The sequence below is a fragment of the Medicago sativa genome, chromosome 5 (genome assembly GCF_051527215.1).
Source record: "Medicago sativa cultivar Bolivia chromosome 5, Bolivia_mono, whole genome shotgun sequence".
Classification (NCBI taxonomy): Eukaryota; Viridiplantae; Streptophyta; class Magnoliopsida; order Fabales; family Fabaceae; genus Medicago; species Medicago sativa.
The window spans coordinates 22202537-22226160 of record NC_140753.1 but is presented as its reverse complement, the minus strand read 5'-3'; the positions used below and the strand labels follow the sequence as shown (position 1 = coordinate 22226160).

The window sequence follows — 23624 nt, the reverse complement described above, 5'->3', positions numbered from 1 at the left end:
ATTCTCTAGGTCTTCACTCCTTTATATAGAGGTGTGAAAGAGACGTTGTGAAATTGCCAGCACACCAAAGAGTCGTTGTTGAAGCTTGATCTTTCACCAATGATCTTTTGCCTGATTTGGTTGTTGTCCTATGAAGAACAAATTTGAAATCCATTCTTTATCCAAAGGAACATCTATGCAGGCGAGACCGTATTCTGGAGCTGTTTTCTTGTCTTGAAGCGCAGACACAAAACAGAGTAGTGGAGAACGTGGTTGTACAATTCGTACAAAGTACAATGTCAACGCTTTCGTCCAAATTGCAAACACACGCCTTCAAACATCTTTGAAATGACCGTTGCAAATTCCACTAATCCTTTGTTTGTGTTTTCGAATCCAATAGACAGCTTTTGCATTGATAATTCTTCAATTCTTGATTCTTTGCAAATCCAGTTGATACTCAGCTTCTGGTGAAATGGCTTCTGATGAGGCAGCTTCTGATGATGCAGCTTCTGATGGTTCAGCTTCTGATGAGATGACTTCTGCAGCTTCTGATGATGCGGCTTCTGATACTGTGGCTTCTGGACCTCTTGTCTTCAGAAACACTATTCTTCAGGAGCAGCTTACTTCAGGAGCGGCTTGACTTCAGGAGCGCTTTTTCTTCAGGAGCAGCTTGACTTCAGGAGCGCTTAAGCTTCAAATTTTTGTTGTTTCCATAGCTCTTTATTTGCTCATTTAGAACCAATGATGATGTAACTTTATAATTATGGTCCTGTACACTTGAACAAATATTAGCTAGTCCAATTTACAATTTTTAATACCTTGTTATCATCAAAACTCTTTAAGGTTTATTGTTAAACACATTTTGTTCCAACAATCTCCCCCTTTTTGATGATGACAAACAAAAGTATTTAAAATTGATCAATTGTTGTTAATCTAATTAACAAGTTGACTTTGGGGTTCTGAGGTTTGTAAGCTCAAACTCCCCCTGAGTCTGATAGTCTTTAAGGTGAGGTTTGTAAGCTCCCCCTAGGTTCTATCCAGGTTAATTAAATTCATTTTACGCGCAATAATTATTATCAGAGCTTAAAAGCAAAATTGAATCATTGAAAGAATTTACTTATAGATAAGAAGAATGGTTCAATTAACTTTACTTGAAATTTTGATACTCCTTCGTTCATTCATAGCTTATACCAATAAGGTAAAAAGATAGAAGTTTTTCAAAAATTTCAAATGCCATTAATGGGGCTCAGAGCCTTTAAATACTAGTCACATATACTCCCCCTTTTGTCATTATCAAAAAAATTAAAATAAATCTAAGCACAAAAGACAAAAAGATATGAGAAAAACTCAAACGTGAGAGAGTATACTAAGCAATGAACTAAATAAATCAGAGCAAAAATCATGTATATTCAATTGTCAGAAGCAGCTAAACAGTCAGAATCAGTAAGCAAAAGAAATAAGACAAGATGATTTCAGAAGCAAGGACTAAGAAATTTTAAAAACAAACAACAAACAAAGAAAAACACAAGGGTGTGCAACTAAGGGTTGGTTTGTTGTTGTTTCTTCATCTCTTCCATTTCTTCAATCTTCTTCTTCAACAATTCTTCAAGTTGTTGTTGCCTCTGAAGAAGAGCTTGTTCCCTTTCTTTGGCTTCTTGCTGCTGTTGTGCCATCTGTTTCTTCAGAAGCTTACACAACCTTGCTTCTCTGGTCAAGTAATCTGTTTCAAAGAAGAAAGGCTGGTTTGCCAGGAGCAGTGTAGAGCTTCTTACTCTCAGACTCTGATTCACATGCTCCATTACCCTTCTGACTGAAGCTTGCTTGACTCTGATGCATTTGGCCCTTATGCTTTCAATTAGCTCAGTTGCCCGGTTCTGAAGAGATGCCCAGGAGTCTTCATATGCACCTGTGAGATCAATTGTCCTTCTTTGATCCACCAGATTGTGCATCTGACTCAAGATTGTCAGAAGCTCAGAATTGATATATCCAGATTCCAGGATGTTTGTGGGTGGATGTTCAAGGATTTCAAGATCAGAATCACTGATTTCTAAATCTTGAATAGGGTTAGGAGCTGGAGTGGTAAGGTGTGTTTGTGTGTTAGAAGATGAGGGCTGGTCAGAATCAATGTGTGAGGTGGAGGTTGAGGCTTGAACATTGACTAGAGAGATGTCAACATCCATGGGAGTTGGTTCAGGAGAGTGTTCAGGTAAAGATTGAAGTTCGGTTTCAGTTGATGGTTGATGTGGTGAAGTTGTTGTTTGATTGTTGAGTTGGGGGTCAATGATAGCTATTGGTGATTGAGGGGGTGTTGTGGGTTTATGTGGTTCAGGTGTTTGTTGATGGGGGTTTTCTGAAACAACATTTTCAGAAGCAGTTGCTTCTGGAGTTGTTTCAGAGGCTATTTCTGAGGTGGATTCAACATTTTCAGGAGGAATCATGTTGAGAGGTTGAATGCAAAGGGGTTGAGGGTTAAGGCGAAAGATAGAATCAATGACTCTTTCTCTTTGCACAGCCAGTTCAGCTAACTTCTCATTAACTATGTGGCCAACTGGTTCATAAGAAGTTGACGAAGAGGGCTTATCGTTGGTTTTGGTTGATGTTGATTGGCTTTTTACTGGTTTTTGAAAAAGTTGAGCTAAGGGTACATCATCATCAGAATCATCAGAATCTGATAATGATGCGGATGCGGAATCTGAAGATATATTAATTACCTTTTCTGGTTCAGGATCAGAATCCTCTTTAGCAGATTCACTGGACACCTGCAACAGTTGCTTGGCTTCTGAAACTACAGACTCTCGTAGCTCAGCAGCAATTTCCAGAACCTTTTCAGCGGCTGCTTTCTTCTCTTGTAACTCTTTTAACTTCAAATCAGAAGCAGCTTGAGCTCTTAAGGTGATATGAGGAAAATCCTTGGTTCTCCTCAAGGCTGGCTTTCTCTTCCTCTTTGGTATAGCAGGTTGATCAAGAGGAATGTCAACACCCATGATCATCCTGGAGTCCATGTCTTCAATGGCTTCTTCAATAGAAGATGCTGATGAACTACCAATCTTGAGCTTGTCAGCAGCAACTTTTGCCTTTTTAGTAGTTTGTTCAACCTCTAGATATTGCTCTGCAGTCATCTTCCTTTTTGACTTTCTGCCTCTGGCTCGTGGCAGAGCACCACCATACATTTCCTCTGGAATATCTTCCAATCTGATTTTCTCATTGGTTGCCTCAAAATGTTCCTTGATATAGTACAATTGCACTTCAATGGGATCCTTCTTGCAGATGGGTGGAAAGTCCTTCATAAGATCAGACATAACAAGTGATTCACTTAAATCAGTTTGAAGTTTGGTGACTTCACTGATTAGCTTCATATTCAATAGAGTATGAGCATTAATGAATTTTCCAGTTTTTGTGTCAAGTAGCTGATCTGTGAAGCCTTGAGATTGACTGAGACTGTTCAAGATACCTCCTTGATAGAATATCTCTGAGAGGAGTCTTCCATAAGGTACCCAGGGTTTATCCAGTAGCTGACTCTGCTTCAAACACTCTACCAAGTACTTGAACACGTATTTGGGCACATTCACCTTTTCCTTCTTGATGAAGTGCTGGAGAAGGACCTTCTGAGCTAGATTTGGTTTCACACAGTCACCACTTGGAAACAGGGTCTCATTCTGAATCTTCAGAAGCATCTTGGTTTCCATGCTCAATTCAGCATATTTCTTCTCCTTCTCAGAATTGTAAATCACCAAGTTGGCTTGCTTTTTCCAAATGCGTTTTTCAGCAGCATCTGAAAGATCAATTCCAGAGTAGTATCCAGAGGCTGCAGCCTTGAGAACATACTCTATGTGCCATTGTGCAATTCTTATTGGAATACCACAGATGCTGGATCTGATTTCATCTTCAACAAATGGCGCAAGACCCATTTCTTCTCTTGTTTTCCCTTCTAATTCAGGATACATTAGCACCATTTGACTTTCCTCAGATAAGGATGCCGCTTTGTTGTAAAATTTTGCTCTTACCCAGAAGTGTCTAACCAGAGCTTCATATGTTGGTCCATTCAACATTCTGAAATAATCCATGAGTCCTTGCTCTTCATAGTAGCTTCTGATAGAACACCTATGAAAATTCAGAGAATCAAAGTCCACTGGATTCTCTATCTGAACTTGCAAATCCCATTCTTCCAATTTCATGCTTCTTCCTCTGTAGTCATATTCAGGGACCATTCTTGAAGTAGATACTGAATCTTTTCGTTGCGAGCTTGATGATGCCATTTGATGATTGACGAAGATTTGAAAAAGATGAAGATTTTAGGGTTCTAAGGTTGAGAGAATGCGCTTACTTCGCAAACGGTTTGAAAGCAAATGTGTTTGTTGTGAGTGAGTAGTGTGTGAATTGACAAAGTGTTAAAAGTAAAACGATTGCAATTCAAAAGAGACAAACAAACATAACATTAATGACAAAATTGGGGGCGCGTGAAAAGTACTTTCAAAGCTTTAAAATCATCATTGCCCTTTTAGTTATACACCAACACATACAGGCCACGTAAGAAGTTCACAGAGTAACTACCAAGTTAGTGGGCCAGAAGTTACTTTAAAAAGTAACTCCCAACGTTTCCACTAATTCAACTATTCAGAAGCAACAAATCCAGCTTCTGGACTTCAGATGCTGATGTCATCATCAGAAGCGAGTTTTCCTCAGAACCTCAATAAAGAGCTTCTGATGGACTACCGCTTCTGAACTAACTTCAGAACCTAAAATCCTATACAGGAGCAAGCAAACATTTAATCAGACACGAAGTGCATGTTCAAATTTTTCTTTATAAAATCAAATCTTTCAACAGTTAAAGGCTTAGTAAATATATCAGCCCATTGATTTTCAGTATCAATGAATTGTATATCTAAAATTCCTTTTTGAACATAATCTCTGATAAAATGGTGTTTGATTTCAATGTGCTTAGCTCTTGAATGCAAAATTGGATTTTTAGACAAACAAATAGCAGCAGTATTATCACAATAAATGGGAATACTGTTAGCAGTTATCTGATAATCTTCCAACTGATGTTTCATCCAAAGTAGTTGTGTACAACAACTTGCAGCTGAAATGTATTCTGCTTCTGCTGTAGACATAGCAATAGTTGTTTGTCTTTTGCTAGCCCAGGATATAAGATTATCACCCAGAAATTGACAATTGCCACTGGTTGATTTTCTTTCAATCCTATCACCAGCATAATCAGCATCACAGAATCCAATTAGCTTATAATCTAAGGATTTCCTATAAAGGAGTCCAAGATTAGTTGTTCCCTTCAAATACCTGAAGATTCTCTTGACAGCAGTCATATGAGATTCTCTAGGATCTGATTGGAATCTTGCACACAAGCATACACTGAATAAAATATCTGGCCTAGATGCAGTGAGGTATAACAAAGAACCAATCATACCTCTATACAGCTTCTGATCTACCTTAGCTCCTTCATCTTCTTTGCTCAGGTTGCACGTAGGATGCATTGGAGTGTTCATTACTTTACAATCTTCAAGTTTGAACTTCTTCAGAAGCTCCTTTGTGTACTTTGATTGATGAACATAGACTCCATCTTTGCATTGATTGATTTGAATGCCAAGGAAGAACTTCAGCTCTCCCATCATGCTCATTTCAAATTCATCCTGCATTAACTCAGAAAATTCCTTGCAAAGAGATGCATTAGTAGAACCAAATATTATATCATCAACATATATTTGCACAACAAGAATATCTTTCCCAAGGGTCCTTCTGAAGAGTGTAGTGTCAACCTGTCCTCTCTTAAAATCATTTTTGATTAAGAAATTACTTAGTCTATCATACCAAGCTCTGGGAGCTTGTTTCAAGCCATATAGTGATTTCTTCAGTTTAAAAACATGGTCAGGATATTTAATATCCTCAAATCCAGGAGGTTGCTTAACATACACTTCTTCTTCTATGACACCATTGAGAAATGCGCTCTTGACATCCATCTGATATAATATTATGCCATGATTAACTGCATAGGAAAGAAGTAACCTGATTGCTTCCAATCTTGCAACTGGAGCAAACGTTTCAGTGTAATCAATGCCTTCTTGTTGACTGTACCCTTGTGCAACAAGTCTGGCTTTGTTTCTTGTTACTTCACCTTGCTCATTCAGCTTGTTTCTGAATACCCATTTTGTTCCAATAATGTTCTTGTGCTGAGGTTTGGGTACCAGATCCCACACATCATTTCTTTGAAATTGATTCAACTCTTCTTGCATAGCTAGGATCCATCCATCATCTGAAAGTGCTTCATCAACTGTTGTAGGTTCAATCATTGAGATTAGTCCAATCATTGACTCTTCTTGTCTGAAATGTGATCTTGTTCTTCTTGGACTATCTTTGTTTCCAATGATTAGCTCTTCAGGATGTGAAGACTTGTGTTTGAATGTGTTTCTGGGAGGATCTTCTTGATGTGAGCCATCTTGTGCTTCATCAGAAGCAGTTTCATCTTGCGCTTCTGATGTGGGTTCAGCTTCTGGACTATCTTCAGACTCAGCTGTCTGATCAGGTTCTGGAGTAGCTTCAGGAACCTGTATTTCTGCAAAACTTTCACCTTGCTTTGAAGTTTTATCTTCAAGCTCCTTGTCATCAAATTTAACGTGCATAGATTCTTCAACACAGAGTGTTTCTGAATTATACACTCTGTATGCCTTTGACCTTTCAGAGTAACCTAAAAAGATTCCTCTTTGGGCCTTGGCATCAAATTTCTTTAGGTAGAGCTTGTTGTTCAGAATGTAACAAGTACATCCAAATTGATGAAAGTAAGAGATATTGGGTTTTCTTCCTTTAAAGAGTTCATATGCTGTTTTCTCCAAAATAGGTCTAATATAGATCCTGTTTTGAACATAGCATGCTGTATTCACTGCTTCTGCCCAAAAATGTTTTGGTAAATTGTTTTCATGAATCATGGTTCTGGCCATTTCTTGTAAAGTTCTATTCTTTCTCTCTACAACCCCATTTTGTTGTGGTGTTCTAGGAGAAGAGAATTCATGGAAAATTCCATGTTTTTCACAAAAAGCTTCAAATGGCTCATTTTCAAATTCACCACCATGATCACTTCTGACTTTCAAAATTTTTGATTCTTTTTCAGATTGAATTTGAGTGCAGAAGCTACTGAATACATCACACGCAACATCTTTACTCTTTATGAATTTCACCCAAGTCCATCTGCTGTAATCATCAACAATGACTAATCCATATCTACTTCCATATAAGGATGCAGTACTCACTGGTCCAAATAAATCAATATGGAGTAATTCTAAAGGTCTTGAGGTTGAGACAATGTCTTTGGTTTTAAAAGATGATTTCACAATTTTCCCTCTCTGACATGCACCACAAAGTGCATCTGAATGATAGTCAATGTCTGGTAGCCCTTTAACAAGTTGTAACTTACTAAGCTTAGAGATTAACCTCCAGTTAGCATGTCCCAACCTTCTGTGCCACATCCATTTCTTATCATTCACTGATAGTAGGCAAACCACCTTCTGATCAGCCAGTTCAGAAAAATTGATTTTATAGACATTGTCAACTCTCTTTCCTTTGAACACAATGGATTTGTCTTCCTTGTTGATTACTGTACAGTTGGGTTTTTCAAAAAGCACATCATAACAATTATCACAAAATTGACTAATGCTCAAAAGGTTATGTTCAAGACCATCTACCAACCATACATTATTAATTGAGGTAGAGGAATTACCAATAGTTCCTGTACCTATGATCCTGCCTGACTGGTTGCCTCCAAATTTCACATTTCCTCCCTCTTTCATTGTTAGGCTGAGGAACATGGACTTGTCTCCTGTCATGTGTCTTGAGCAACCGCTGTCTAGGTACCATGATCTTTACTTGAGCAACCGCTGTCATGTGCCCCGGGGACACTGGTTAACAAGACCCATAAAATTATATTGTAATGTTGAACATTTGGTGCAGATAGTTGATAGAAATCACGAGTCTAGAATCTTGATACATGATAATAAATTGGAAAATCTAAGAATGCAAATTTTATTAAATAAAAGTAATTTGTTGTATCGAAATTCTTAATCATAAGGGAAGGCAGCGTGTTTACTTGATAACTTGAGTCAACAATAGTGCAAGTGTATTGTTAACAAAAAAAGTGTAAGTGTATGTGAATGTTAAACTTTTGATTTAGTGGAAACATCTTTGATGAGTGGGAAGATTGTTGGCGTCTCAAATATAAGTAGGAAGTCTCACATCGGATAAAATTACGAAAACGGAACAACGTCATATAATGCAAGGGGATCTACATATCCATTGTGTTGAGATTTTGATAACATGTGGACAGTTCATTTCACTTATGTTGTTGTCCATGTATTTATTTTTTAAATAACTTATGTGTTTGTTCATATATTTGATTTATAATAAAACATGAATGCACTTTTAGTCTCATATTTTCGTGATTCATGATTTCCGTCCTCTTATTTTTATATTTGGACATAAATTCCTCCAATTTTTAAGACTTCAAAAACTTTCTCCCATTTTGAATTTTAAACTTATTTTTGTTGATGTGTCATATTGAATAATGAGTTGACAAGTCACTTGATGAAGAATAATGCAATTTTTTTTAACATATGATTTTTTTGGAAGGATTTACATTTATTCATTTTAAGTTTTTTTAAAACAATACTTTAATGACATAAAGAATAAAAAAACAATTTAACTCAATATGCATCAACTAAAATAAATGAAAATTTTGATAGTGAAGAAAAACTTAATTTTATATCTAATAGCATAAATCAATTATATTTTTACGAAAACAAGGGTTTTTAATTTGAAATTTTGTTAATTTATGTTTTTGAATTTCGGCCCTCTATAAATTTTAGTTTCTGAACTTGGTTCCTATAAGCTTGTCACTGGTCATCTAAAACGACACATAAGCCTCACTTCCCACGTCGCACGTCAGCCGTCGTTAGACACATAAGCGTTTTTGTAACAGATGACGACGGCTTGGACCAAAAGCAAAACGTTTATAACTCACGTGGTTTGTTTTAGAACAAAAAAATATACATGGTCGAAAACCAAAAACACGCGAACATACAAGGACAATTTACATATTTAAGCCTCTTTTTTTCTTTATAAATTGATCAACAATGTTCTTCAATTTCATCTTTCGTAACTTGAACCTACGATCATTTAGATGCAGATGAAGCGTTTGACTAACTAAGTTGTGCTTTGTTGTCAATCTATACATCTTATAAATGCATGTTGGGTTTTAAATGTAATCTTACACGTTTATCATTAGGTAAATGTTTTATATATAAAAAAGGTCACCCGCTGTTGATGAAAGCATGAATTAACTATAGTTTGGCTGAGTTTCTTTAACTCTGATTCTCTTTGGTTCAAGCGATTAACGACGAGGGAGGAACCCTGTCACTCATCGTTAGATTCCTATCTTCTACAGTAAAGTGTTATGTATTGTTGTTTAGGTTTTTGAGCTACACTAAAAAATGTGTAAAAAAAATAAAGATAAAGACAGAAAAATGACAAGATAAAAGTGAGAAAATAGCTTGTTTGATAGGATGTGTCAATTAGAGTGCATGATATTAGTATTTATTGCAAAAACCATGTGTATTAGCCAAAAGACGTGGCCTACAGTGATGAGCCTTTGCTTGGTTAATTTCTCGGGTTGTGCATGATAACTCCCTTGCTCATGGGATCGTGGCGCCCCATGTTCAATTTCAATCTCCTCCTTCTTGACGTGGTCCATTAACAGAGTCCTTAGTGCTCAACTCAGTGGAGATCATGTTTGTTTCCTCGTTCCTTAAACTGGTTAGTGATGCTAAAAATATGGAACATGGGTTTCTAGCATTATTGTCCAGTTCCACTTTGTCTCAACTCAGTCTTGAAGCTATTTTGACCCACGTACTAATTTAGTGGCTTTGAAAAAAATAGCTTTTATTGCTCGGTTGCTTTACCATCGCATAACCTTCGATTGTTTGGGAGATTTCCTTGCCAAATAGTTTAATCGCCGTTTTGTCGAGATTAGCAAACAGAGTTATTACTTTTAGGTTTAAATACCCGTCTATTTAATGACTTAAGATTTTGGGTGAAGATATGATATCTCGCTCTCTTATAATTTTGAAACATTGACTTGTTGTAGCTCCTGTGTGATGTTTAAGATCTTTAAAAATGTATTTTTGAACAAACAATTCTATTTTTTTTTTCTAAGACTGAACAAACATATATAATTTGATTCTTGTATTCTAACCACCATACCTTTAAAGATCACAACGTTAGTTAAAAAGTTTTCATTGTTCTGGGTAAAGATGGAATTAAAAAATTTCTAAAAGAAAATTACACAAATTTAGCTATTAGCATGTAATAGTATTCATGCAATATACTAGCTAATATACGTATATGTGTTGACATCTACGAAGCCCGGATACAAGTATGGGTGCGGGATGATACGATACGGGTACGCGGATACGTGAATTTTTTAAAGTTTTGAATACGATACGGCTAAGATACGTTAACAAAAAATTTATTCTAAAATTTATATGTATGTAAAATACTTGAAGAAAATAAACATTCATTACTCTTCATTATTATATTATTATAAAAGTCACAATTTTTTAAAAATAATACATGTGATCAAAATAAAAAAATGTAAAATTTTCTTATAAACCATATTATATTTTCATATGTCGAGAGAAACATCATTAAAAGAACTCAGCACAAATTCTATCTATTGTTGATTAACTGAACCACCTCTCTCGTTACCTTCATCCACAAGAAGTATAATTTTTAGTGGTTCATCGAGAAATATCTAAAATTGAATCATATACATCTCTATTGAATTTTTACAATATTGTCTCACTTTTTTACCCTTCATCTTTTTCTAGGATACGTATATGTGAAGTATCTTATAAGTATCCTTGTGTATTTGTGAAATATCATATAAATATCCGATAAAACATTTTTTAAAATTAAAATAATTAATTCTGATAGTTCGTGGGTTCATATCTACAGGTATCCGTAGAGTATCGGTATCCGATCCGTATCCAGATAGGTTGGCATATACAAGATAATTCAATGATTGTTGGGATTTGCCTTTCAGTGAGGAAAGGCTCATTTTTCTTCTTCTTCTTCTTAGAGTTAACAAATTTCATTAACAATTTTGTTTGAAAAAAAATCTCTTCTAAGCCACCCCAAATAATTGTTGGATTACCTGAATAAAATCTATTTTATCCAAGTTCACAAACAAGAATAATTATAATTATAGTTATAGATGTGCATGCACCCTTAGTGAGGCCAACAATTTTGAACAACTTTGAATGATTCAGTTTGCTTTTAAAAATTAATTTTGAATAAATTTATTTAGGTAAAATATGAATTAATATAAGATACTCCTATAATTTATATTTGAATACATTTGTGTTGAAAAAGACATTTGAGGTTGAATATACATTTGCAAACAAAAGTTTTAAATTTCAGCCTCAAGGTAGAATTCATTCCAAAGACAAAATTAATTATAATTGATAAAACACAAACATATCAAAATTAGTTTAACATGCCTTTAAATTACCTTTGTCTCACAAAATTGAATTAAACATGCATTAAATAACAGATCCTTTAGCACATACGATACCAACGTACAGATATGGTGACATCAAGTGACATTATATTGATACGATGACATCAAGTCACAATGACACTTTTGAATGACAATTTTATGGTCAACGTCACTAAGGGACATTGTTCCCTTGGAGCTTGGAGAAGAGCCACATTGATTGGAATTGAAAGCACATCCACCTCTTATAGTATCGTATCGTCTGTTGTTCTCATCCCACCTCTTGTGAAATCAAAGAGTTAGCATACACTAATTAAAAATGTTATGCTCATACACTAATTAAAAATCTTGTCAAAAGCTACTAATTTTATTCCAAAATAACGGATTTATTTGACCAATTCACACAAATGAAGAAAAATTAAAGAGGGAGAATGATACTTTTACTTATATATTCTTATAATGTATTGGTGTATTCACTTTCATCATAAATAAAAAGTAAAAAATATTAAATTAAGAGTGATTAAGTAATATTAATTAAATGATACAATTGAAAACCATATAATTGTCCAACCCTAAGCAACAACAATTTCATAAGAAAGAAACCACATTCCCTTAAAGGAGAAAAACGATATAGAAAAGAAGACCAAAATGAGCCCATACTGATTACGACCTCTTTTTGTACGATCATAATAATGCACATGTTAGTAAGGGAGACAATACACGTACTTTTTCTATGCTTTTGGGAAAATGGATACATGGTAGAATTACTTGTTTTTGTTTAAGTTGCACACCATATAATGCAATCCTGGGGCAACCTTTCCTAAATAAGATAGGAGTAGTACTTGTAGCGTGGACGTATAGAAATGTGATTATGGGATGATCACATGCGGATTATCACCTTTTTTTTGAGGAATTTGAGGGGGCGACCCATCAAAGCAAGGAAATAGAGTTGGAAATTCACTCGAGGAAGCAATATGGTGGAATTCATATAAAAATAGCATGGCAAATGTTTGAGCTTTGGATCCAAGAAGGGAGGATGGTAATTTGGAAAGAATAAAACAATGGAGATCTTGGTTATACGATAAGCATTGACCGAATTCAACAAAATCATTGAAGATTCGGTGAATATTAAAGTTAATCTTGATGATGATGATAAGATTTTACTCTTGTCGAGTTCGTTGCTTAGGTCATTTGACCACTTTAAGTATGCACTGCTTTTGTACATTGGAGGAGGTCCAACTAGTGACTAAGACAAAAGAGTTAACCAAACTTAAAGACTTGAAGGTGGAGAATAGTGTGGAAGTCTTGAGTGTGTCAAGAGGAAAAGGTGATTGTAAAATGAATTTGGCTAAATAAAAATCAAGGGGTGGTGACAAGTTTAAATACAAGTACTTAATTGTCATACGATCAGTCACTTCAAAAAGGATTATCCTGAATCAAGGGACAAAGATGATCATGTGCAAGTTGCAGCTGCCTCATAGGAGGGTTATAAAGATGTGGAGGCGCTAGTTGTTACAAGTTGGGAGTCAGAGAAGAGTTGAGTCATGGACTCTAAATGCACTTAACACGTGTTCAAAAAAGGAATACTTCAAGTTTCAAAAGCTTGTAAGGTTTAAGGTATGAGTTAAGTTGTCTTATGATGTCTAACAATCGTTAGTTCCTTTTACAAGATTTGAGCTATGTTATTGAACTTGGGCAAAATTTATTACCAATAAGCATGTTTGATGAGTTAGTCTATGACACTAATATTGAACATTAGACATGACACTAGCATTGAAGTTTGAACATTGGGCTATGAAACCCACTTAGGTCGGTCTTGTGGTGTTGGCTTGAAACCTTGAAGTGTGTTTCTTCTTAAGGTGCACAACACACTCCGAAATCTTAGGTTCGATTATCTCGATGTCAATTTGGTTGTGCTAATTAAGTTTTTTTTATTAAAAAAAAATACGAGGCTATGACACCACAAACATGTTTGATGGGTTAGATATATATGCATTTTTCTTAACATTTGAAATGATCATGAATCACTCATTGTGGGACGAAAGAAGTAAATAATATTTTAAGAAAGGGTGATGCTAAGTTGATACTGTAACATTAATGTTAAATTGATATTATAAAACGATAAATTTTTGCAAAAACTCACATGCCATTCTTGCCCGGAACATGGACCCAAATGCGCTTTTAAAATAGAGTAATGATATTTTGACATCCATTTGATGACAACTTTGTTGACAACCTTGTTTTTCTCACTTCTTATTGGTCAAAAACAATGGAGAGAGGAAAAGGAAGAGAGAGGATAACAATATCATATGAGTATGAGAGAGAAAGTTGTCCAAAAGTTGTCAAAGAGTGGTTGTCAAAATATCATTTTTCTTTAAAATATTCACTCTGGCATTTTATTTCACTTCTCAATTCCCAAAGCCATGGCCGTGGATTGGTGTTTCACAGGTGTTATCTGAAGCATACTCCACCCCACACTAATTTAAAGCAAGAACTTGCAGTCAAGAACTTGAAAAAAATAAACATTTGTTTTGTTTAATGCGCAAGGAATATTCAGCTTTCCCAATGCGACAAAAATACCTTTGGAGTTGGGTTTGTAAACTATGTTGGGCACTTCATCAATTATGATTATGTACATAAATTAATCTTTCCAAGGTTAGTGAACTAATTGCATTTTTCTCTTTAAAATATCTTAGTTATTAAACTACAACTATATTAGTAGTGGCTGTGCCTAATTTAGGTGGCTGTTGTGGTTGGCTTGAAATCGAGTGCGTACTAACTACTAGTACTACGTAGTATTATCTTATAGTGGAAGAAAGAGAAACCAGTCTACAACACGTGCATGCATAAAAACTGGAAATAAGTAGTATAATAATAGAGGTAAATAAAAAAGATTAACCGGTTAATATATGTTTTTTGGCGTCAAAGTACATGAAAATAGTCATTCGAAGTTTGATGATGCATCAGCTATGAAAATAACTTTATAGCTAATATATATATACATGATGCATCAACTATGAAAATAACTCTTTGGGACGTGTAGGCATATATATATATATATATATATGATACAACCATATGAAGCTAATACTTGCACACTAATTGTATTTGAAAAAAAAATCAAACACATTAATTTATATATTATAATGCAATGTCATGATTATTTTTTTGAAAAAATATCCTTGAAAATAAGTAATGTAATTTTTTTATTATGTTATAAGTAGCAGTACAAAGTTTTCATCACCGTTTTAACTGTGAATAATCTTTGTCGATGAATATGTTAGATACACACGATGGATTCTAAGTTCTCAACCAAATTATTAACATGATTATGTATGCTGCTTTTTGATATTTTGCTTGATTCAAATCATTAAGAATTTTATGTGGTGACATGACGAATTAATATTCTCGACATTATTAGTTGTTTGATTGTTCTTCTTTACATTGACACAGGAGAAAATCAAACCTGAAATCTTGAGGAGGAACACACTCCCTAATTTTAAGTAAATTCATCATATCAACCTAAATGGGTTAAGAAATATCATATCATAATTTCATAATGACTCAACTAGAACGGAGCTCGTCACTCAATGTTGACGAATGAGCATAAAAATGATTCCTAACAAAAATAATTTTCATGTAAACTTCGTTCATGATACAAATTACTACATTAGCTCTAATTTCAAAAACCTAATTTAAAAAATGTCAATACATGGCCACTGGGGCATTTTAGAGATTCCATTCTAGTATCAAACAAAATAATAGCTAGCCTCTACCACAGACAGCTTATTTTAGTTTTCATATCCAAAAGAAAAATTCTATTTTAGCTCTCACCTTTTTATCATTACCAGGCACTATTTTTTTGGTTGTTACATTTTACCTTAACAAGCTACATAATTTGTTTTTTTTTACTCAAACAACTTCAATTGTTAATCTCATACTAAATTGCTTTTTTTGTCCTATTAACTAAAATAAAGAAAAAAAACATTTGATGGATGAACATGAGTCATGAGTGAACCCCACAATTGAGCCCTCTTGATAATATATACATACCAAGTCAGTAATACCTAGTGTGCCTAGATTAGATAGGACTAATGCATTCTTACCCTATGTGGCTATGCCAATTTCTTTTTATAAACTAAGGTATCTTAATACATGTAATTGTAAACTTTATTAAAAAAAATTACATAATTGTAAAGATTATCACTTAAATAAGATAGAAGCAATGAAGGACAAATTTTCTCCAGCAGTTTTCAAGTTTCAACAGTATATTTATTCATCACTTTCAGTAGGCATAAAATTAAGAGAATGTATTCCAAAACTTCATGATAATTCATGCATAAAGAAATAATTTGATACTCTTACTATAAAAAAATAAAATGAAAATCTCTTATATTCTGTAAAAAAGAAGAGAGCATGGTGGGGGTGGGCCATGACTTACCTGTTGTAAACTGCAGAATGTGACATATCTCACATATTGAATTGATATATTGAAATGATATTGATATTTGTTTTACCCAAATTCAGAAAAAGTTTATATTTTCAAGCCAAAAGCAAACAAAGGTGGAGACAATCCAACCACGTGATCTGTCAAAACAACTTACCTGCCATCGACCAAAATTTTCTCTCTCTTTTTGCACATACATATCCCCATTCCCATTATTCTCTTTCATCAAATCCTATATATCCCTTCGCTCCAATCAATCTCCATGCTTTTCAAATAAAAATAAAAAACAATAATAAAATATATACAGTTCTGATCTTTACAACTAGTAATAAACTAGTGAATCCCATTTTTATTTTTGGATGGACAATTCTTAATCAGGTTTTGATTATTTTTTGTTTGAACTTTGGACTATTGAAGTCTAATTCTATTTAGGAATCAGAAGATTAAAAATAAATAAATAAAGACAATGCATATACTTATATGTTCATCCAAAAGAAATAATAATTTTATTTTGATCTTTTTAATTCTCCAACATCATACAATACATATACTTTTATTTGATTTTTTAATTATTTTTATCTTAATAAATGACATATTTATTAGAGTGATCTTAACTCAGTTGACCGTGACACATTACATAATATACGTAGATGTCTAAATTCAAACTTCATACACGACATATTTTTTTATAAAAGTAAATTTTTAGTCACTAAACTACACGATTAAAAAGGTAAATGATATATTTTTCAAAGAAAAAATAATATATTTTTATACCATGTTAAATACAGTAATCAACTTTCTCATAAATCTAAATGAGTTGATAGAAATATCTCATTTTATATATAAAGACCTAAGTTCTTTAGTTATTTTAAGAGTGAATTTCTAGCCACTATAAAATTACCTATATATGCCACAATATAAAATTACCTATATATGCCACAAGCATGCAAATTTAAATCGTGCTACCGAAGTGAAACTATATAAGTGCTTTTTGAATTTACTCCGTACTTTTTTAGTGTTATGCTATTGTTTTATTAGTGTTATACTATTGTTATAATTTTATTAAATCGTGCTACCGAAATGAAACTATATAAGTGCTTTTTGAATTTACTCCGTACTTTTTTAGTGTTATGCTATTGTTTTATTAGTGTTATACTATTGTTATAATTTTATTTGTAGTATTCAAATTTTTGTTTTTATATAATTTTTGTTTTTATATACTTATTCTTTTTTGGTGGTGGCTGGGGTTCGAACCCCAAACCTTACATATTTTATGCATTGTCCATACCAACTGAGTTAAGCTCACGAAGACTTTATATACTTATTCAATAATATGAATAACATTTATTTCATAGAGATGAATAGATATATTGAATAAATAATATGCATAAATAACTTTAAAAATCAACAAACTAATAACTCTGTCTAAAAAAAACTAATAAAAAAAGGATTTTGTAACATTCTATGAGCATCAAAACCTGATTGACCAAAAAATCTATGTTCCAAAAAAAATTAATTAACTTTTGAAGAAAAATTTGGTAACTGATTGTGTAGCTTTTTGTGTATGTAATCTCTACATTTGTGTCCACTTTGTCATTTTTGTTTTGTCCTTTGTCTGTTGGTTCTTTCTTTGGTTGTGAGCGTGTTTCATGCTCAGTTGCTTTTTATTCTCTCTGCAACAACCCAACACAAGATAATGGAATCAATCTGAACTCAACTCACATACATAGAATTTCTCACAGATCTCAACGATCTCATTCACATTTTCACCTTTCAATACTAAAGTTTTTACCTTTATGGTATGCTTTCTCAGTTGGATTCAAATTCTCCAACTTGGTTGACATAAAAAAGCTATTTTGGCATCTGGGTTCTGTTTGTTTATGCTCATTGAATTGTGACTTAATGGAAAGTTGATATTTTGTTCAAGGGTTGTTTACTTTATCAGAATCTGATTCTAAAGAGTGTTTTTTTTTGTTTGGATAAGGTGATAAGGATTCAACTTTGTGGGAATGTGTTGTCTCAAGTTATTAATTATGGTGAATTTAACCACTGGTTAATGGTTGTGTAAAGGAGACATTATAGAAGTGATTATAGAGAATGGAATTTTGTTGTTTGGTTTTGTGGTTACTTGGTTTGTTGCTTCATGTGTTGATGAAGGTTTCTTCTGCTGCTCTTTCTCCTTCTGGCATAAACTATGAAGGTTAATTTTTCTTGCTATTTTTTATATATTTTTTAGTTACTTTCATTGAGATCTTTGGTAGAATTTTTGAAAAAGAAAGGTTTATAATTTGATAATTTAAGGTACATAAGTTGAGCTTATTTGCCAATTTAATTAAGTTGTAAAACTTGGAAGCTTAATTAATGGTTGGTGCTCCTTATATTTTCTTTCAATTTTTTGTGTGGAGAATTTAAGCACTAACTAATTATCTATCGTATAATAGCTGCAAAGATCTTAATTGGTTCCTTTTTCCAAGGGTGTTTTTATTATTTTTTTATTCATCAATTTATTTATTATGTTCTGGTAAAATAAGATAAATTTTGAAATGGAAGTTCTTACACTCTTCTTTTTATTTATTCTATGAACAGTTGTTGCTTTGATGGCTATAAAGAATGATTTGAATGATCCTCACAATGTTTTGGAGAATTGGGATATTAATTCTGTTGATCCATGCAGCTGGAGGATGATTACTTGTACTCTAGATGGTTCAGTTTCTGCACTGTAAGTTGTTTAGGTTTAACTGTTTTTTGAAAAGTGGCAAAAAAATTTCAAGAGGTCTTGATTATTAAATAAATCAAATATATTTTTTGCTAGTTTGTTTAATTTTTTCATTTAAAGGAATTTTTTTTTTCTTTTTCTTTCAGGGGATTTCCTAGTCAGAACTTGTCTGGTACACTATCTCCAAGAATTGGAAACCTTACTAACTTGCAATCTGTGTAAGTCTATGTTGATGTTGATTTTCATTAAGATGCTTCATGATTGTGTTTTGCTTAAATGGTTGTTGAGTTTAACATCAGTGCCTTGATTTTCAGTTGTTAATTCAATTCCATCTTTTTCTAAATCTATACTCTTTCTATACTCTTCCTAAAGAGTTATAAGATTAATTAAGCGCTTTCTTGTGAGGCAATAAACTACTTCATTAAGTGCTTATAGTATAAACACTTGTGTTTAAGCTATTTCTATAACAAAATTGATAAAATTAAGTCAAACTATTTTCATTTAAGTTATAAGTTGTTTCAATTAGCTCTCTGAAACAATCTTACAAGTGTTTATGCCAGTAGATAAGTTCAAATAACTGAATCCAAACAGGTCCTGTGTGAAGGAAATTACATTGATGCCTAAATAATTTTTCACATATGTAGGTTACTTCAGAACAATGCTATTTCTGGTCATATTCCAGCTGCAATAGGAAGCCTGGAAAAGCTTCAAACACTTGATCTCTCCAATAATGAATTTAGTGGCGAGATACCGAGTTCTCTAGGAGGCCTCAAGAACTTGAATTATTTGTAAGTTACAAAAGCATGTACATCATCATCATACAAATGTTTGAACATTTCTGAGATTATGCATTTGTTTCTTGCTTCATTATTGATTTGTGAAATTGTGTTTCTTATTCCATATAATTTCACTTATGTGCATGCTAGGCGGATAAATAATAACAGCCTTACAGGAGCCTGCCCTCAGTCTCTTAGCAACATTGAAAGCCTAACCCTTGTGTAGGTCTTCATTACCTTATTGCTCCGTTATTTTTTCATTTTTTCCAAAATGTATTTCTGTTATACTTTTTCTTACTTGAAGCGCAAGGGTTGTATCCCGGTGTGTTTCTGTTATACCTGCCCTTAAGCAAGTTTAAAGCATTGTTTTCTCGCTTAAAAAATGGTATATTAACTTGCATGGATTGAAAATAAATGTAGGGACCTCTCCTACAACAATTTGAGCGGTTCGTTGCCAAGAATGTCAGCAAGAACATTAAAGTAAGTTCGTTTTTTGTGTTTCCTCTTGTATTTAGTATTTAGTTCTATATTCAAGTTCACAATAAAATGGTGAAGTTAATCACCTGCTCAATTTTTTCACTTCAGGATTGTAGGTAACCCATTAATATGCGGCCCAAAAGAAAACAATTGTTCTACCGTTTTGCCCGAGCCACTTTCCTTCCCACCAGATGCATTAAAAGGTTTTAATTAATGGCATACATCTTGGTTCTCTACTTTCATTGTTTGTAACTTTATCAACTTCATGACATGATTTGATATATTATTATTTTTTTTAAAAATTTCAGCCAAACCTGACAGTGGTAAAAAAGGCCATCATGTAGCACTTGCTTTTGGTGCAAGTTTCGGTGCTGCTTTCGTCGTTGTAATTATAGTTGGGCTTCTTGTTTGGTGGCGGTATAGACACAATCAACAAATATTCTTTGATATCAGTGGTTAGTCCTTAATAATTCTTCGTTGCTTTCCTTATATACTTCTATTTCATAAATTGTCTACTAATTAAAGCTTGTTACTTGGCAGAGCATTACGACCCTGAAGTGCGCCTTGGTCATTTAAAAAGGTATTCATTCAAAGAGCTTCGTGCTGCAACCGACCATTTCAACTCAAAGAACATTCTAGGAAGAGGTGGTTTTGGAATAGTTTACAAGGCATGCTTGAATGATGGATCTGTTGTCGCTGTCAAAAGGTTAAAAGACTATAATGCAGCTGGTGGTGAGATCCAATTTCAAACCGAAGTTGAGACAATAAGTTTGGCTGTCCATCGGAATCTTCTGAGGCTTCGTGGGTTTTGCAGTACTCAGAATGAAAGACTCCTTGTTTATCCATACATGTCTAATGGAAGTGTAGCCTCTAGATTGAAAGGTTAGCTCATTGAACTATTCATGATAGGTTGGTTTTATCATTTGTTTCCCTTTGTTAACTATACTTTGTTGTTCGGGGAAACTAGATATACTTCTGTGTCCACCATTTTTTTTTTTATTTTTTTTTATTTTTTTTTATCATAGTTTAATTGGTATACACTGTTAGTATAAATTAGTTTTACACTGACAACCAATGAGAATTCATCTTATTGTTACATATACCCAATTTGTAACTGTATTTTAAAAATAACTACAAAATACTGGAATCTCATTGGATATCAGTGTAAAACTAGTTTACACCAACAATGTATGCCCTATTTTATCATTTATATGATCACTTCAACTTAACATGTCATTTACTTGGTGTCAACAAGCACCATAATTAGATAACCATGTATGTATTGAAGTGTTTATTGTCCACATCAATGTAGACAACATTTCTTTTTTCCAAAGCAACCATTTTATTCAGCTTCTTATGATTGTGACGATAATCATAATGTAATTTTTCAAGACCATTTAAACATGTACCTTACTCTGGCTTTGGTTTTGGATTTATATATCAGATCATATTCATGGTCGGCCAGCTTTGGATTGGACACGGCGAAAGAGAATAGCTTTAGGTACAGCAAGAGGGTTGGTTTATTTGCACGAGCAATGTGACCCGAAAATTATCCATCGCGATGTCAAAGCTGCCAATATATTACTAGATGAAGACTTTGAAGCAGTTGTTGGTGATTTCGGTCTAGCTAAGCTTTTAGATCATAGAGATACCCATGTGACCACTGCCGTGCGTGGCACCATTGGTCACATTGCTCCGGAGTACCTATCAACCGGTCAGTCTTCAGAAAAGACTGACGTGTTTGGGTATGGAATCTTGTTGCTTGAGCTTATCACAGGTCATAAGGCTCTAGATTTCGGTCGAGCAGCAAACCAGAAAGGCGTAATGCTTGATTGGGTACTCTCTTTCTCCCTGCTTTCACTCTTCTCAGTATCTCTTTTCTATATAAAACTTTTCCATGTTCAAGAAGTATATCTATTCCACAGCTTATAACGGAGGTTAAATGTTTTTCATCCCTATAAATTTTATATTAATTAATTTAGTCCCTATATTTAACATGAATAGAATGTTGTCATCTATTGTCTCTTGTTATGCATTATAAGCATACAATCTCTTTGTACTTAGAGACTAAAAATGAATAATTTTTCTTTAGGAACCAAAATCTAAATTTGTCAATTTCGTCAGGATAAAAAATATACATTTGACCCATATAAAAAATATGCAGTCCCCTAAATTCCTCTCCCGCCAAATAAATCATTCACCATTCATTTGTTTAAAATGAATTTTCAGGTTAAGAAGCTACACCTGGAAGGGAAATTAAGTCAAATGGTAGATAAAGATCTGAAGGGAAACTTTGACATAGTTGAATTGGGAGAAATGGTTCAAGTAGCACTCTTGTGTACACAATTCAATCCGTCACACCGTCCTAAGATGTCAGAAGTGTTAAAGATGTTAGAAGGGGATGGTTTAGCCGAGAAATGGGAGGCGTCACAGAGAATCGAAACACCAAGGTTTCGGTTTTGCGAAAATCCACCTCAAAGATATTCGGATTTTATAGAAGAATCATCACTGATAGTAGAAGCAATGGAGCTTTCTGGCCCTAGGTGACACAATAATCTTTGTTTAGATACCACTATAGCTCTCATGGTTAAAGAGGACATTGTTGTTAGTGTCTATAGCTAGCTATGTAATGTTTGTATTCATCTGTAAAAAGGAAAAAACAACAAAAAAGGAAAGTCATGTATAAGAGTATTTTCTTTGTTTGAATGTTGATTTTGTTGCTTCATAATTTTTTTGAATCAATGTTAGAAAGTTGTACCATTATTGATGTCGGCTAGCCTTAATATTACAATGTGATTACATCTTGGCCATCCGATCAAGGTTGGACGGTCCAACATTTAAAGTAGATTTTGATTTTCCTTAAATATAATAATTCTGCTTCAAAATTTGGATCTTCCTATCTTGGTTGGAGCACCAAGATGTGCCTGACTGCATAGAGTCGCATTGCATCAAATCTTAGTCTCATAAGTGAATATTTTCTCCACCTTTTCTTGTTAAAAAAGATGTAATGCAAGGTTTCTAAAACACCAACCTTAACCAAACAACAACAAATCCTAAACTACTAAACAAGAATTATGTCAAAAACTATGACATTAACCCAAAACAAAAATTTGAAATGTACTATGACTAGAAAAGATAGAACATGATGCAGAAGTCTGCAAAAGGCTACCAAAACAGGAAAAGATAGAACATGCATCGTTCCATCCAAGCACTAAAGTTCATACCAGCAGAGCCAGCTAGAGGCAACAAAATTACATTAATACCACACTGCTTCATCTGCTCAAAATTTGGGCCCCATCAGTAAGAGTGCAGTGGTAGATCCATCTTACAGTAAGGGTGTACATTTGTACCTTGGAGTTTTGGAAAAGAAAACCTACTTAGGACCTAGTCTTCACACCTTCATAATGTTAATAAATCTCCATTTTGTTCTCCATAATTTTTACAATAAACCAGGAAATAAAAAACTGGGAAATATTAATTCTTATGCCCTAGTCTTGTACATATTAAAATTGTTAGAAGTTAGAAAACTCATATGTAATTTATAATAAATAAGTTTTAGTTATTAAATTAATTTAACTTTAACTTTATTTATACGATATTAATTTATTACACTAACAATGTAAAATATCTTTAAACTTTTTTCCGTGTTAACCCTCATGTTCCTAGCGAAAAGGGACA

At 33.6% G+C, this 23624-nt stretch overlaps 1 protein-coding gene across 1 annotated transcript; it reads left to right on the top strand.

Moving 5' to 3' along the window:
* The first annotated feature begins 17572 nt into the window (after window positions 1–17572).
* Window positions 17573–22706, top strand: NIK3 (NSP-interacting kinase 3). The gene is made up of 11 exons (XM_085714426.1): window positions 17573–18177; window positions 18564–18696; window positions 18840–18911; window positions 19338–19481; window positions 19620–19691; window positions 19890–19949; window positions 20055–20149; window positions 20255–20401; window positions 20487–20828; window positions 21391–21782; window positions 22176–22706. Exons 1-11 carry the CDS (start codon window positions 18075–18077, stop codon window positions 22491–22493), a joined length of 1878 nt encoding a protein of 625 aa, XP_085570552.1. The 5' UTR covers window positions 17573–18074; the 3' UTR covers window positions 22494–22706.
* Window positions 22707–23624: the final 918 nt, after the last annotated feature.

Bases quoted from the DNA above. Each gene is read 5' to 3' on its own strand.
- NIK3 (XM_085714426.1), top strand. From the start codon at position 18,075: ATGGAATTTTGTTGTTTGGTTTTGTGGTTACTTGGTTTGTTGCTTCAT. The intron at 18,912-19,337 runs GTAAGTCTATGT...TCACATATGTAG, and splicing joins CTTACTAACTTGCAATCTGT to GTTACTTCAGAACAATGCTA. The intron at 20,150-20,254 runs GTTTTAATTAAT...TAAAAATTTCAG, and splicing joins CCCACCAGATGCATTAAAAG to CCAAACCTGACAGTGGTAAA.